A 17,500-nucleotide genomic window follows, 5' to 3' on the forward strand; every position below is an offset into this window, starting at 1 on the left:
AATCGAAATTGCCTCTGCAGTCATTGACAGTTGCATCCTTTCCATGCATGTTCCGAGCCAAGGTTATACCCTCGGATGAATCTAATCTGTCGGAGGCCACAGAGGCCATATGGGATGTTATAATGCTTATCTTTACGCTTCAAAGCCTTTGCAAATAGAAAGAGATGCAGCCAGCTATCATCCAGCTCCGCTCATCCACCGGGCCAGGCTTCCAGGGGGAACCCCCCGGTTTTAGGGTGGTTGTGGCGGTGCTGAGAGTGGAGCTGTCAAGCCTGTCATCGGTCCCACCGTGGCCGTCATCAGCATTTCCTTACCTTCTCTTGCTTTCAACAGAACGGTGTTGGCCACGATATTCTCGAGCTCCATGTTTTCCTCGGTTGCAGGCACTGTAGGCCCAACCTCGTCGCCGGGCTGGCAGTGAGCTTGTCCTCCCCCACCCCCCCAAGGCGGAATATTTTAACCCTGGATGACACTCCGCTTGGTCGGTCGCTCCCCCGTATCTCCGCCCTAGCGCTTGAGCTGCGTCGATTCCAACCGGCTGGCTGTCTTGTGTTTACCCCTGAACCCCGCCTACACGTCAACTATTGGTGTATTCTGATAGCGTAAATAGTTTTCTTTTCCCCATTGGACCCCCCCCCCTCCATAGCCACGCCCTAGGATCACCAAATATGGACGTGTATTAATATTCATGTCCAGTTATTCAACATCAAATGACGTCCGCAGCGCAGCGAGGGGCGACTAATCTCACTAACATGATGTGCCAAATTGTAACACATGTTACCAAATGCATGACAGGACGGAAGATAACAACGTCTTTGTGATGATGTTGAAGCCATTCAACAAAGACGTCCATATGAATAGAAAAACAGGCAAAAAAAGAGTTCTGGAATAGAATCAGGAAACTGATTAGACTTGGTTAACAGGGCCACCTAGAGGCATGGAAACACAAGTAACTACTGACTTCGGTATCATTTCAGTTCAAGTAGTCATAATTAATGCAAGCGAGTGTAACACATTGAGAGAATACATGTATTTATAATCCCATACAGTCATGTTGCGTTTTCATATTGGCTGTCATGTTTTATAAGACTCTGATAAAAAAAAGTCTGGATGGAAGGATGGATGGATGGAGTGATGGATGGATGGATGGATGGATGGATGGATTGAAGGATGGATGGATGGATGGATGAATAGACAACATTGGAGAACAATCTTGCAACTAATCATGTTTGACACCTACCAAATGTTCCCTTATGATAGCCTACCTGGTTGTTCTACAGGCCCTAGTGTGGGTTCGTATGCTGCACTGGCCATAAGAGACACCGTATCTGCTCCTATGAGCAGTGTGCCGTCTCCTTTGTTAGAAGCAGTCATATGTCATGTACCAAAGTCCATTTGGGCGGGATGAAAATCGAATCAGTGCTGCTGAGGTAACACTATAACCCAATGATCACCAAAAAGATGATCCGCTCGCTTACTACTCAAAAAGGTGTCTGTCTCTCTCTCTGTCTTTCTTTCTGTCTTTCTCTCTCTCTCTCTCTCTCTCTCTCTCTTTCTCTCAAATTTTAGCAGTATTATATTGATCTAAAGTTACACAGAAGCCCTATGTGGTATCAACATGAAAATACGAGAGATTTTGATGTTTTTCCATTATTAAAGGGGAATCCTCATATTTTAGGTATCAGATTATTCTCCTCTAAAAATCTTTTGTTCTTTTTTTTCTAAAAAAAAAAAGAATCCCCATAGGTTGCATGATTGCTCTGTCGTTCAAAACATTGCTTCATGGGTGTATGCCACTTTTTCATGATCCGATGCTATCAGAGGTCTCACATCTTAAGAGGATGTTTTACCACCTCCTGTGGTGATTGACTGCAGTCTTACAATAGTGATCTACATTGTCAAGGATTTATGCCACTTGCAAAATTCAAGAGTTACATAGAGGCCCCTATAGGACCTACTCCGAAATAGGTCATTTTCAAATTCAAATCAACAATGTAAAAAAAAACGAAATCTGTGACAATAACTAACCTTCTGCCTAAGGACTCTAAGTAACCACCTTAGGGTTGTGAGCATATTTACAGATACAGTGAAATAGTTTGTTATGCATGGCCTCTCAATGGGAGACAGAAACACTCACTTAAACCTGGCTGCTAAACTCCATTGGAGAATCCGGTAAATATGTGTCTCGTTGATTTTTTACAATAGAGGATGGTGGATGTATAGTTTGATGTCCTGAAGGTCTGAGGAGTGTTGACTTCATCATAGAACTGGTAATCCTAAAGGGCATGAATGGACGTGTACTAGACCTGCCTGTCAATTCTCACCTCTAAATACTACAAGCCTCTTCTTAGAGTATGTCATCTTAACTGTATCTCTGATAATATGTGTATGTGTATATATATATATATATATATATATATATATATATATATATATATATATATATATATATATATATATATATATATATATATATATATATATATATATATACATATTATCAGAGATACAGTTAAGATGACATACTCTATATATATACATACTATATATATATATATATATATATATATATATATATATATATATATATATATATATATATATATATATATATATATTAAAACAGACCTCTAGCTCTATCCAAACTCCCAATGCATGGTCTCTCAATGGGAGAGAAAAAAAAAACAATCATTCACTTGTATCTGTCTGTTACAATGTAATGACAAATGTTGATTTCCTATTGATGGGACATTCTCTGATGTAAATTGATATGCAAAGACAAATATCTGCACCGTTAAAATCTGAAATGCTTCAGTTTCCCATTTAATGCCATTGACTTCTGAGACTAAGTAAATGTTACGAAGATTCCTTACAGGTTACAGATGCCCTATGAGGTTACACAGAGGCCCTGTGAAGTTGCATACAGTCCCTATTGAAGTTACATGGAAGTCCTAAAATTGGTTACATAGAATCCTTTAAATATATCTCTTCTCTCTCTCTCTCTCTCTCTCTCTCTCTCTCTCTCTCTCTCTCTCTCTCTCTCTCTCTGTCTCTCTCTCCCTCCCTCCCTCCCTCCCTCCCTCCCTCCCTCCCTCCCTCTCTCTCTCTCTCTCTCTCTCTTGTTATGTATTGACCCAATAAAGGGGATTTTAAAAATACATTTAAAAATAATTCTCTCTCTCTCTCTTTCATCCTCCTCTCCTTCATCTTCCTCCTCCTCCACATTATTATCCTCATCATCATCATCATCATCACCACCAGTCGCATCAGCAACCAATACAGGAGCAACAATTCAGATGCCAGATTATCTAAACAGTAGCCTAATCCTAATTCCATGTGTGGATAATAATGGATGCAACTTCTCTGTTATCATATAACAGATTACATCATTTAACAGTGATTTGTGATGAGGCGCAATTAGCTTTTATTGATATGTTCGTTTGGTTCTCTGTAACTCGTAGCTCCCAGTTGGTGAAGTCCGGCATGAATGCATTCGAGTTCTTTTGAAGTGGGAAACTCTTCAACCAATTATATTTTGTTTGCAATCCATAATGAAGGTTAACAAACTACAAACATACATTATACGATTGTTAACAACTAAATATGTTGAAATTGTAACGAAAGATGAATACTGTTGACATTTTTACCATTGCTGTCCAAATCAGCGTCTGACCAGACGGTGAACGTTTACTCCGTCACAACTCGTAAACTCGGGTACCATTATACTGGTCGGGGTTTCCCACTTTAAAACTGGTTCTGGTGTGTCGTTCTAGTGGTCATCTCCGAGTTTCCGACAGCTGCCGAACGCACCATTTACTGTGCATAGACGACGTCAGAGGTAAAGAGGCGTTTCCTCTACCCACGTGACATCAACACATGCTTCCTGATCACACAGACGTTTTCGCACGTTGTGACTCTGAAGTCTTAGACAATTGATCTGTAGAGCTAAATAACAATGCCGAAAGCCAAAAAGTCAAGCAGAAAAAAGAAGTTTGATTACAATAAAGACCGGAAGAAACTGAAAAAGCAGTTTAAGAAAAGGGAAGCTCCAAGAATTGAGTGGTAAGTCGAGGCTAGCTTCATCGGCTAGCGTTAGCTAATAGCTACTGATAAAAGTCACACGCTGGCTAGCTAGTTAGCTCATCCGTGTGTGGTGGTGGTTTGTGCACCCCATGACACCTTTATTGCCAACTTGTTACGAATCATACGCGAGATGTTTTTGACATGACGACCAGTAGCTAGCTATATTTTGTTTTCTGATTCAATCAGAGATCGCCAGTCTTACCCACAAAGGATATCTGTAGTATGGGCCAGCCAGCAGCTAATTGTGCCGGCCGTGCAGGCAGCACTACACCAACATTACCTAGTCAAAGTCATAACTGTAGATTATGATTCAGTGTTTCGACTGTGTTATTGTTGGCTGGAGCAAAAGCATGTATCGACACCGGGTAAGGTTGTTCAATTCACCCCTGATTAACACGGGGCATCTAGTTCTCATCTAGTTCTAGTTTAGTTATCGACCCAACATAGTAGGCCGATGTACATAATATAATATAAATATAATGTCTGTGTTCCAAAATGCGTTCTTGCACTCTGCCTAGAGCGTATACCCTACTTGTTATACGGTCTAGATAGAACGCAAGAACGCATTTTGGAACACAGCCACGGTGTATGTTACTCAAGTGTTCCATTTCCAGTCCCCAGATTCGAAATGCTTGGAATGAGAAGAAATCTGTCGCTAAGAACCTGCGGGACATGGGTCTGGCGTTTGACCCGAACCGTTCTCTTCCCATTGATAAACACAGCGTAAGTATATGTCCTGTAATACTCTGTGATCTGCTGCTCCACCCTGATTGTGGTTCCCACCGGGACCGTATATACAGAAACGTGTACGCACTCACTGCCATGGATGTGGCTTTGGATAAAAGCGTCAGCTAAATGGCATATATTATTATATTATCATATCACACTGGCATCCCAGTCCTTTGGACAGATAGAGTCTGAGACTTTGTCATGTATCGAAATAAAAATGACCCTGCCAAGCCACTATCAGTGCATCGTTCAGTCACGCTGATTGTTCCTCTGGTGGTTGCCTTCTTTGGCGAGCATAAAGCTTGCCTAATGTGCCTTCCAAAAAGCTATTAAATTACTTTGCAGGAGAAATTTGGCAAGCTAGTAGCCCGTCATTGGGGACAACCACCCAACAAACTATCAGAGTCAGTGAAAGAAGGGTTTTATTGCAAACTGTGGCTTGGCACGGTGATTTTTTGCCTTGTTTCATGGCAAACTCTATCCAGTTAGTTCCGGCAGTAAGACTACTGAATCCATAGTGGTGTACCATCGAGGGTTACTGGGGGTCACTCCCCTTTGATAATCTCCCCCGATGCGTTCTGAGAAGGAGGCGAGGAGGACGGATGCAGCGACCTCTCCGCTGGAACAAAGCTCGCACAGTGCACACGTCGTTTCTCAGAATCGGGTTTCTTAAAAACTCGACCCCTCCATCCTCTCCTCCTCCACTTGCGTCCTGCTCAAAACACATTGGAGGAGAAGCTCTGCGTTCCTCCCCCTGGGCCGTCTCCTCCAAAGCTTTTTGAGAAGGAAGCGAGTGGAGGACAGAGGAGAGGACACGAGGAATCGAGTTTCTAACCGTTGAGGAAGGGTCTGTGTGGGGAGCAGAATAGCTGTCTTTCAGTGTGTCTTTGTGTCTATTTAACAATGGTCCATATGCCTACAGGTGGTCAAAGTGGGGAAAAAAGATGTACCTCCTCCGACCAAGTTTGTGAGGAAGCCGTACGTCCTCAATCGTAAGTACTCGATCAGATCTGCCTGTCGGACATGAAGCAGCTCAATGTGTTGTGTGTGTTCTCCAGATGGCCGGATGTTAATGTCACACATTGTGTGAACACCCCTCCCCAGGGCTGGAAATAACGGCTTTTTCTTGCCACTTTTAACTCAATTCTCTGTTGTTGTTGTTTTGGCGTTTCCGGTACACGTTCTATCTAGGACATGTAATAGAGCTGAGGCTGTTCTAACGCCCATGAGTTCAACCAGCTGTCTGAATGTACAGGAAGTGATCCCCTTTTTAGATTTCACCAGTTGATCCTATGGCGTCGTGTCTCTTGTTTCCTGAACAGAACTGGTGGAAGAAGCCAGTCTTCCTGAGAAGGACGCCAAGACTCTGTCTACTGATCTGATAGAGTATGTGCAGCACATGGTCAGAGGACACAAAGAGAACTACAAGGTAAGATCAGCAGATGGTTTGTACTCTCACTGGCCTTAAGCGCACACACCGTGTTACGACCTCACACACCTTGTTATGACCTCACACACCGTGTTATGACCTCACACACCTTGTTATGACCTCACACACCTTGTGACTACCTCACACACCTTGTGACTACCTCACACACCTTGTTACCACCTCACACACCTTGTGACGACCACACACACCTTGTTATGACCTCACACACCTTGTTATGACCTCACACACCTTGTTATGACCTCACACACCTTGTGACTACCTCACACACCTTGTTATGACCTCACACACCTTGTTACCACCTCACACACCTTGTTATGACCTCACACACCTTGTTACCACCTCACACACCTTGTTACCACCTCACACACCTTGTTATGACCTCACACACCTTGTTATGACCTCACACACCTTGTTATGACCTCACACACCTTGTGACTACCTCACACACCTTGTGACAACCACACACACCTTGTTATGACCTCACACACCTTGTTACCACCTCACACACCTTGTTACCACCTCACACACCTTGTTACGACCTCACACACCTTGTTCTGACCTCACACACCTTGTTCTGACCTCACACACCTTGTTACCACCTCACACACCTTGTTACCACCTCACACACCTTGTTACTAGCCCGGAACCAGACAGAATTTCCTCCATTTAAAGGTCCACTCTGGGATATGACGTCACGCCAGGAAGTCACAGCAGCTTTTACCAAAGGTGTTAGAGTATGATAAAGATGGGACGGACGGTAGGCCCTCGAATGCGCCACCGCCACCGTCACGGTATGCGCGCCGGAGTTGATCATCTCCTCGCTTCTTGGTCGCCTCCGCTTTGAAATGATCTCTTGCGACGCCACGCTCTTTCCCCATTGACGTCACATCCCAGAGTCTACCTTTTAATGTCCATATGATACGACTGTAAAGTGAAGCGTTACTGTGAATCTATAACCTTTAACCTTTAAGTCGTCTCCAGAATAGATGATAAGTGATGATAACTGAAGGATGTTGTATGAGTTTGGAAACGGCAGGTGGACAGTGTCAGACTATACAGCTGCCTATGGGTAATAATCTAAGTGTTGTGTACATGACCTCCTGTTTGATGGTCTCTCCGACATCTCCTTCCCACCCACCCATGTCAGGGATTCAGAGACTGTCCATTTTTAAAATCAAGACTACAAACACACTTTGTCTTATTTAGAACTTGAAATGTCTCTGGTTTTCTACGTCCTATTCTTATATCTTTGTGTTTGTCTGTCTATCTATCTATCTATATCTCTTGTACAGTGTATTGTGACCATGACGTAAATGCACTTTAAACTTAAGCAACTTAAATGTCAACTGCTTGTGCAGGCCATGGCCCGAGATGAGAAGAACTACTACCAGGACACGCCCAAGCAGATCAAGAGGAAAGTGGACCAGTATAAACGCTGCCATCCAGAGGAGTACAGCGCCTTCATGGAGACGCTCACAGCCGGGAAGACTGCCTCCACATAACAGGCAGACAGGGCTTGTGGTGGACTAAAAAAAGAAAAGAAAAAAAAAAATTCTCAATCAGACTCGGGTTCTATTTGAAATACTTTTACCTGTGCTTGATTGAGCTTGCCTGGCTGGCGCAATGGAACCAATGGATTAGTTAAACCCTGCTGCCCATCTGGAACTCCAGACAGGCTCAAACAAACACTCACAAAGTACTTGAAAAAACTCAATTGCTGTTTGAACCCAGGTTTTATCTCAGTGGAGCGAGAGAGGAATGATTCTTCTCTTCTCTGTGGAGTTGTTGTTGCTGCTGACTTGGATTTGTGTCAGAGATGGACAGCAGAGGGAGCCAAAGCACACCCGCCTGGCTTTCAGAACAGAACCATGGGGTCTCTACAGAACTGTCAACATTTGGAAAAAGAACCGGCATACAGCTTTCAACATGCATCAAACACACCTTTATTGTAGTGTTCATACGGTCAGTATGAGTGTGTTCCAAAAAATACAGTTACACAAATTACACAACAGTGAGAACGTTTAATGAGGATTGCTATTTTGAATTAAGTAAACAATTACTTTTGTGTGCATTGGTAATCCTGCATCAATGTATTTCCTTTCTTTTCCCCCCCTTCTTTAATGAACAGTGTTTCCATGTCTACATTCACAGCATCATCTGTTAACTTTGTGCTTGTTATATCACTGCAAAATAAAAAAAACCTAATAAAACAAGGAATGTAAGACATTTTGAGTGAGTAAAACCCTTACAGTAGCATAATTATGTAAAATAAAAAATAGTTCAAGTAATGAAACTGAATGCAATTCTTACAAACAATGAAGAAATACTCTGCTGGCAGAGAACCGCATACTGTATCAGGAGGTTTGTGTGATCATCCTATGTGTGTTTGTATGTACATGAGGGGAGGGGAGTTGGAAATATGGGTGAATTGTTGAATTATACATTATACAATTTCACATTTTGAAATGGGAATCCATGTTAAATGCCCATTACTTTTGACATGGAAATGAATGGAAATTGTTTCAAAGTACCTGTGTTTTACAATGAGGAAAAAAGGTCATTAATGATTACGGTTGTGTGAGGCGGTGTGGAGAGCGGGTTACATTGTTGCTTTAGGAACCACTGGCTGGAGCTGACGTCATCCCTCGAATGGCTCTGAACGACAGCAGAACACAGCAGCTGTAGAGACACCACCCCTCCACACCACCCCTCCGAACCCCTATCGGCTGGCTGCTTATGCATGCGGATCCTATCTGCTCTCATCAATCATTTACAGCCTCATTTCAGTACGCAACCGAGTGGTTAATTGATGATTATTAAAACGCCCGGAATGCCTCAATGAGTTCACAGAGTAATGTGAGGGAGGCGGTAAAATAGAATAGTCTACGGAGGTGTTCGGACAGGGCAGACTAGACTGTAGACTGTAGGCTGTAGACTAGGCTTCAGGCTAACCTTTGTTAGGCTCGCGGTTAGCCAACAACAGCTGTGTCAATAATTCTACATGTCCGATAGTGACTGTTCAGCAAAACAGTTTTCTGTTTGACCAGTTATGAGACTTTGTCCGACACAGAACGTCAAAAGCCTACCTATAGATAGCGTGTTTTTTATTGACCTGTTCTGTTTGAATACAAGGTGCTCTGTTTTTCCCTTCTGTGTCCTTGCTGTCGTTTTTAGCGTATGTGAATGAGTCATTTTAACATCCACATATTTCACCTCATTGCATTACAAGTCCATGGCAGACCAGGGTCAAATACCAGTCAAATGCTTGAACGTGTTTGAGGCAAACTGAATCAAGCGCAGCGTGTGCGTTTTAGTGTTCTCCATGCGTGCCACGATGTTATTTAAGACTGAAGGTACATAGATTAGTGGCTCGGTTGAATAAAAACTGTAAAAAAAAAAAAAAAAAAAAAAGTGAAAACATGCAGATTTGACCTTGGAACAGCACAAAACAGACCATTAGAATCTCAAAGAAAAATAGTTTGATCGTAAAAACAATGTCCAGGCCTACCCTCAGTTTAACCCTCACCAGATGACATGGCCCTAAGATACATCTTTACTATATTTAAGAGAATAAAACAACATTCAATATCAAATATACATTATTCTATGACTGCACTGAAGGAGTTAAAAACCTAGCCAGCTGCCGCATCATGAGAATTGTCACAAAGATGAGAAGCATCGAAGCTACAACACAACTGTGACGAGCATAATGCATGGTAGCTAGATATACATACATAGTCTAAAACCCTGTTACTGCGTTCACTGACCTAAGACTCAGACAGTGACCAGACTATTGGCCTATTTGTCCCTGTCTCTCAGAGACCCCGGAAGGGTCTCCATTGGTTCTAAAGCGTCCACGACCACACCATTGGTCCCCATACCCCCCCACCCGCCCTCCCCCTCCTCCTCCCTCCTCTCCTAGTGATCTGGGGGTGTCAGATGAGCTGCAGGAGGAGCTCCTGGAAAGCCTGCAGGCCGCGGGAGCGGCCCAGCTCGTCAGAGACCCCCAGGCCGTCGGAGCCCAGCTGGGCAGCCAATAGGAACAGCTTCCTGTCCCCGACCGCGTCCAGAGACAGGGCGGCGTGTAGCTGCGACACACTCACGGCGTTGGCCTTGTCCTGAAGGGGAGGGAACGCACAGGACAGTGTGAGGTCACCTGCTACACACCAGACACGCCATGACACACCTGCTACACACCAGACACGCCATGACACACCTGCTACACACCAGACACGCCATGACACACCTGCTACACACCAGACACGCCATGACACACCTGCTACACACCAGACACGCCATGACACACCTGCTACACACCAGACACGCCATGACACACCTGCTACACACCTGCTACACACCAGAAACGCCATGGGGAGTGAGGTACTATTCTTCAGAGTCGTGGGTGAAGTAGATTCTCAATACTGCACCATCAGTGGAGGCAGAAATCGGAGGACGGGCTCATTGTAATGCGTGGAACGGACTGAGGAAGGTATCAAAGACACGTTTGATACCATTTCTCATTCCATTTTGTGCATTACAATGAGCCCGTCCTCCGACTTCTACCTCCACCAGCCTCCACTGTGGTACATGGCTCTTCCCCGTTTAGAGGAAGAGAAACATGTAATAACACTTTACTAACTCTATTTTGTGAAGGTCTGTATACATCCAACCCTGACATGACACTTAACACAAGCCTGTAAGGCAAGGATGGTATCAAAACACGTGTGTTTGATACCATTCCTCATTCCGCATTTCAATGAGCCCGTCCTCCGATTCCTACCTCCTCCAGCCTCCTCAGGACCACAGACAGACAGACAGACAGACAGACAGACATCGTTCCACCCACGGACACGGTCAACAGGGCCGTATAATAGTCAAGTTCACCTGCTTGTTCCCAACAACCACCACAGGAAGTTGCGTGTCGACTCTGAGAAGGCGGTGAAGCTCTGCCTTGGCCAGCGGGAGGCGGCGCGTGTCCGAGGAGTCGACCACGTAAACCAGAATGTGCGTCTTCCTCACGTACTCCGTCCAGTACGTGCGCAGGTCCTCACCCCCTCCAACTGCAGGGGGAAGCAAGACGGGCAGCAATACTCATTCACTATCCACGGGGTTTAACACACAGCGTTGCTAGGCAACTGGTGAGATGTATACACTAGTGTACTGACTTTTCTATGTGATAAAAAACAACAACAACAACAACAACAACAACAACAACAACAACAGTTCCAGTGCATGCGTAATGATTCTATTCATCGCCTGTCAATGGGCATATGCCACTGAATCATTCAGCAGTCAATCACCATTATGGCCATTTTCATAGTAAAGTCCAAATGAAATCCCATGTAACACATATACAATTCAGAGAGATGGATTATGGCTGTCAGTGCAATGCGTCGGAACAGACTCTGCCAGGAAAATTAATGTGCGAAGCTGGCGCTGTGAGTGGAAGAATATGGAATATCATCGTCCCCCCCAAGGTTGGAAATGTGCCTGTTGCTGGTATAATTTTGCTGCGTGTGTCTGTGTTGAAGGGTAAAGTCTCTTACTCTCCAGGAAGTCCAGCTGGCACGCGGGGGCGCTGAGGCTCATGAAGTTGAAGCCCCTTGTGGGGTTGCAGGGGCCTCTCTTGGCCCCCTCCCCGGGCGTCAGGCCCTTGAGCATGCTGCTCTTCCCAGCCCCGTCCAGACCGAGAACTAGCACCTGTCGTTTCCCACGCTCCTCCTCCTCCTGAAGGGAGATGCACACATACGGTACACGCACGCACGCACGCACGCACACACACACACGCACACACACGCACGCACACGCAAGGCAGGGAGTGAAGTCTCTGTTTCATCTGTTTGACAGCAACAACACAAAGTGCTCTTATCATCTCTCTCAGCTCCTCTCAAAGTCACAAAACATAGATGTGAAGTTTATTCCTGTGAAGTGCAGAGTTGCAACACTGTAGTTCTATACATCAGCTTCCTACTACATATCCCAAAGGGATTAAGGGAGACATATCGATAGAATGTTGTGGTATGTATTTGTGGTGTGTATTTGTGGTGTGTAATTTCACTTCTATTTTTGTAGTGATCATGTCCATGTTGACTGTCCGGTGTGTGCCTGTGGCTGATTCCTGCATTGATTCCTTATCTGACATATGATTGGTGCCTCCTGTCTGTTATGTAAATAACCCAGAGCTCCATAGTACAACACAGTGTTGTACTACACTCATGGGGCGGGATCGCGATCTCGTCTTCTCTGCTGTACCACCGACACAACCCACTGTATAGGCTTCGATCTGCGTTATATGACACTTAATCATTTCTAATTGGTGTTTGTCATGTTGTGGGTTGTGCCGTATTACGTTTTATTGCATAAACAAAACTAAATGATTGGTTGTGTGGGTAGCCTGTATTAGTTTCACTGCAGTCTTCCCTGTTAGGATATCTCTATGCAAACACCATACGTTCTGATGACTCACATCAACACAGCCATTGATCTGACTGGCAACAAAGGCGCTGAGACGGCGGCATTCTGCAGCGTCTGTAATCAACAGAGACCTTTGATCTTTCGAGCTCCGTGCTGAACATCCAGTGCCGATATGTTGTCTTTAGACGTTTATGTTTTCAGGTCTGATATGTTCCAACGGCAGTTCAACATCATAAAACGAGATAATACGAATCAAATGTGCAATATATATATACCTATGGAAGAATATTATTATAGACCCCAGTCGTAGCCTAGAAGACATATAGATATTTGGAAGGTTTATGTGTTTATGTTGTTGGACAAACACATGACTACCAGCCAGGGTATATCACTCACCATCATCATCATCATCATCATCATCATCATCATCATCACCAGTCATCATCATCATCATCATCATCATCATCATCATCCTCCTCCTCCAGTGAATTGTTTTTTAATTCAGACAGTTATCGGTTACTTATCATGTACCAAGCAATACTGCTTGACTCGGGGCTGCCTACATAGGCAATGTTTCTATCGGTAAGTAAAGACATGTCTAGACAGAAGTCATCTCCCTATACGCGCAATGACTGTGGCGCTCAAGGAACTTTCACTACGCACGCACATAACCAAAGCCGACAGCCTACCGCCGGTGTCAAAATACCAATATTGGAGCTTATGCGCGCTTACCTCTTTGATCATACAATATTCCGCTTCGGGCGACCATATTCGCCTTCTGTAGAAATAATTCAAGGCGATGAACAGAGCGGACCCGAAGGCTGCCACCGCGGCGGATAGGGCGATGGAGATGTGCCGAAGCAGAACCATGTGCCACTGCTGGAACGCCCGGCGAATGTCGCGTTCCAGGACACAGAACCCAACAACGAACTTACCTAACGCTTTCCAGTGTGCGAAGTGCACGTGATATGATCTCACCCGTTTGTTTGTGTCGAGAGGGGCCCCGCCAGCGAGAGCAGCATCCGCCTCGCCTCCTTCAGTCTGCTGAGCAGAAAGGAGGCAGAGAAGGCAGGGGGAAAGGGAAATTCCTGAGATAGAACGAAAGAAAGAAGGCGTATGAATAGGTTATAAATATAACACTCAAACTCTTGTGTTTCATTTAAATTAGGCAAACACTCGAAATAAATAGTCATTTAGAGACATGATTAGGCGGTTCACATGATCAACATTAAAATACAATGAAGGTTTGTAATAACAGGTAGCATAATATATAGGCTCCAGTGGGCTTTATCAGTGGGAAATGACACGTGTGACCATGAGAGGGCGTCATGCACTTGGAAGTTTGTTTCATGGGCAACAGTGACTGCTACAGAGAATCAACTTTTATTATGACAGTAGCCAATAACAGTGTCATATGTGTGTTATTACAATGAAGATTTACACATCCTTCTCCATAAACAAAACGTTAAAACCATCCCTTTTTGAGAAATATTGCAGGGAAACAGTGATCCTATTTGCCATTGGAAATAGTAGGTTATCACCTGTATGACGTCATTCAGCAGCATCACATCGCGAGCCTTCGCGACCGACCGACACAGTCCAGACCGAGGGAGACGTGCTACTGCCCCTTTAAGGACAAAAAGGAAACATTTTAACAGACGAATTTAAGTTCATAAATTCATCGTGGATTTATCGGAAATTTGCAGGAATATTTATCATATGCGTGGGGACGAATGCCGCGCAATGAATTGGAATAGCAGACAATTTCATGGAAGGGTTATGCTGCTAGCTGACTGGTTAGCATCGTTATCGCTAGCGAAACATGGTGGCCAGTGAACGAAAATATAGATGGCTTTAAAATATTGAAGAAAAGCCTTCTTGTTGGATGGTGAGGCATTGTTGTAACGGTTTCTACTGCGCTTACTGTTTGGACTTCAACTGTACTTTGCGGTTTTGCTGCTGATCCAGAAAGGAGTCCCGCTGCCCCAGCACAACCCGTGTCCTGGACCATGTACCACAGCCCGCTTGAAAAGTTATTTTTAAGTTTTTCATCCTCGTTATAATTGTGTAGTAACCTATTGTGGCCAAGTAGGCGCATCACAAAACGTGGAATGATAGTGCTCAACGGGTTTGTTATAACCTATCCCATTCTCACAATGCACAGTTTAGTATTTGAGCACTGAGCGAAGATAAACGGCCACAGAAAACCTGCATTCTGCAAAGTAATCGTTTGTGTTCGAACATTGTTTCTTTGAAGCAAGTCGTGTCTGATTCGGTCGTTGGGATAAAGTGTCTGATCAACATTTCCGTCTGTGAACATGAGCGAGACGTTATGGATTATCGCATAATCCGACACGCACCAGGCCAGAATTTGGGAATTGATGGAACGGAGTGATGTTTTGTTTTTCCTCATTTGGGATTTTATTCTGCAAACACCGCCCAACAGGACACATGGTTTACGTTCAGTAGATTCTAGAGGAGTTGTAGAGGATATTACATGGAGACTCGCTTGACATGCCAAGGAAGGAGCTACCACTACCAGAGGGTTGGGAAGAATCCCGTGATTTTGACGGGAAAGTCTACTACATCGACCACATAAATCACATCACCAGTTGGATTGATCCAAGAGACAGGTATGGTATGACTGTAGAATTAGAATTCATGGAACGGACTTCCCTGTTCTGATTCTAGAATTTAAAGTCGTAGAATGGCAGTTATAGTTGTGCCGTTACGGCCCCATGGATATGACAGACGGCACTCTGACCCCATTGACGAGCATAATCAATAACCGACATCATGTTCCTTTTAGCCGATGCATGGTTCATTTGGCACATTGTGAACGGCCTGACTGACCCGCTGAAGACTAGCCGCTGGTTAAACTATCATTTTCAAGTTCTAACAATGTTGTAAGTAGTAGAAACCCAAGCCTTTGTGCAGGCTAAATGGGGGAAATACAATCAAAAATACATATTTTGCAGAATGTCTTGGGGAGCATGCCATTCATTTACATTCCTGTAATTAGAAATTAGACCTCGAGGTGTGTGAATGACTGTTTCTCCCTTGTAATCTTTCAGAGTAATAGGCTTACAGTACAAAGCATGCAGTGCTTAAACTCATTCATGACAGTCTCATTTGTACAGAAAACTCACTATCAAGGGTAGCCTAGACTGTGGGACTCATTTTGTGTGACCAGTTACTCAAATTCCCTCGGACTTTGACACAAAATCTCTTTAATACCTTAGTTCAGGAATTCCTGAGATTATGGGTGTGTGTTTTCTTCCTCAGACCTCCATGCCTTAGGATGAGGACAGGCCTTGATATTAGGCTACATTGCAAGACTGTAAAACAGGCTTTGTGTCTAAACCGAGTCATGTTGCCCTCTGTTTTTGCTGCCACTGTTGTGGACACAGTCAACATACAGCACTACCGTTCCAGCCTGGAGGATGACAGCTGTGCCAAGGCCATCTCCTCGCTGGTCAGAAAGATGAAGATATTTGTAAACAAAGACCCCCGTAATTACACATTCCTAAAACACACGAGTCACAATGAGTGAGTGATTGAGTCTGGTTAAGGCAACAGAATGATTCGTTTAAAATCCCTTTCACTGCTTGCCAGGGTGCAAGGGCCAAAGTTCAGCATGGGGCCCTGCAATGTTTTAACTAGGATGTGGAAACAAGAGTCAGGCAGTATTCAGAGGGTTTCATTTACTGTATAACCTCACCATTTTTTTTGGGGGGGGGGGCATTAATTCACACTTGCATCCATCCTTACTTTCCTATCCCTTCCAAGTGGTCTTTCTTCTCCTCATCATGAGTAGAGTAGAGAGGAGAGTATCCCTTTATTCATCCCTGAGGGGATATTCATTTACAGCAGCATGTATGACAACATGTCAAAACAAACCATCAACGTAACACAATACCCGGCCAGAAGGCACTAAGTGCCAACAACACATCATTTCATGACTCCTATATGTACGCCATTTAGCTGACGCTTTCATCCCAAGCAACTTACATTGCAGTGAGTGCACACATTTTTCAGTATATACGGCCCCAGCGGGAATCAAACCCACAACCTAAGCGTTGTTAGTGCATTGCTCTACCAACTGAGCCACAGAGGACTCCTGCTGCTATGCGGGGGCCACACAAGACACAGAACAGAACAGAACAGAACAATCATAGTATGATATCAGGGGAGGCTGGTGGAGGTAGAAATCGGAGGACGGGCTCATGATAATGCATGGGATGGTGTCCATCTTCTCCCCAGTATGATACTAAGACAACAAAGAGAGAGGTTTGTGTTATTACACAAGTGGTTTAAGGACTGTTCCTCTATAACATGTTACACAGTGTTATAACCTAGTCTCCCGACGACAGACTCAAAGAGCGCCACTCACTCCAGCGTCTTGTCAGACACAGCTTGTTCAAAGGCAACTGAGCACAGTCAGAAGTTGTGTTCAAAATGAAACTACTGACAAATCGTATCATCAATCAGATAACATAAGCCATACTAAGTAGCTAGCTTCTGTAAACAACTCGAGGACGTAAATGAAGAACGACAGTGAAAGAGCTTCTTCAGGCTCACTGGAATTTCGTGCTCCGTGTTCAAAGAAGATCCAATCTCATTGGGTTTCTTCTTTTTCTTCTTCTTTTTTTTTTCTTTTTTTTTTGGTCTCCACCTCAGAATGCCAGTACAAGGATAACAGGCGTTGTGTCAGAGATGTGTATCGCCAGAGATGTATCGCCTGCGAAACGTTGGCTAGGACGAACCTAGTCTCCTTCCCAGACACTTAGTTTTAACCTGGGGGACAAGGTGAGGACGAGCCTC

At 44.3% G+C, this 17,500-nt stretch overlaps 4 protein-coding genes across 4 annotated transcripts in view; 2 read left to right on the forward strand and 2 right to left on the reverse strand.

The window, feature by feature from the left end:
* Positions 1-501, reverse strand: part of grk6 (G protein-coupled receptor kinase 6) — a 34,781-nt gene extending 34,280 nt beyond the window's left edge. Inside the window, exon 1 of the mRNA XM_083697432.1 lies at positions 315-501. Coding sequence (XP_083553558.1) covers positions 315-366 — 52 coding nt within the window. The 5' untranslated portion in view covers positions 367-501. The remainder of the gene's footprint in view (positions 1-314) is intronic.
* A 3,380-nt stretch (positions 502-3,881) lies between these two features.
* Positions 3,882-10,098, forward strand: nop16 (NOP16 nucleolar protein homolog (yeast)). Its single transcript, XM_083665495.1, has 5 exons — positions 3,882-4,062; positions 4,698-4,806; positions 5,735-5,804; positions 6,135-6,241; positions 7,621-10,098. The coding sequence occupies exons 1-5, from the start codon at positions 3,956-3,958 to the stop codon at positions 7,762-7,764; spliced, it is 537 nt and encodes a 178-aa protein (XP_083521621.1). The 5' UTR covers positions 3,882-3,955; the 3' UTR covers positions 7,765-10,098.
* A 99-nt stretch (positions 10,099-10,197) lies between these two features.
* On the reverse strand, positions 10,198-13,675 carry arl10 (ADP-ribosylation factor-like 10; the record flags this gene model as incomplete). The annotated part of the gene is made up of 4 exons (XM_083685370.1): positions 13,409-13,675; positions 11,809-11,989; positions 11,147-11,322; positions 10,198-10,380 (listed from the first exon to the last, which is right to left on the reverse strand). The coding sequence occupies exons 1-4, from the start codon at positions 13,544-13,546 to the stop codon at positions 10,198-10,200; spliced, it is 678 nt and encodes a 225-aa protein (XP_083541496.1). The 5' UTR covers positions 13,547-13,675.
* A 588-nt stretch (positions 13,676-14,263) lies between these two features.
* The window catches only part of wwc1 (WW and C2 domain containing 1), a 29,769-nt gene continuing 26,532 nt past the window's right edge, over positions 14,264-17,500 (forward strand). The window contains exon 1 of the mRNA XM_083665330.1: positions 14,264-15,309. Coding sequence (XP_083521456.1) covers positions 15,191-15,309 — 119 coding nt within the window. The 5' untranslated portion in view covers positions 14,264-15,190. The remainder of the gene's footprint in view (positions 15,310-17,500) is intronic.

This window comes from Argentina silus (assembly GCF_951799395.1).
Source record: "Argentina silus genome assembly, chromosome: 2".
Classification (NCBI taxonomy): Eukaryota; Metazoa; Chordata; class Actinopteri; order Argentiniformes; family Argentinidae; genus Argentina; species Argentina silus.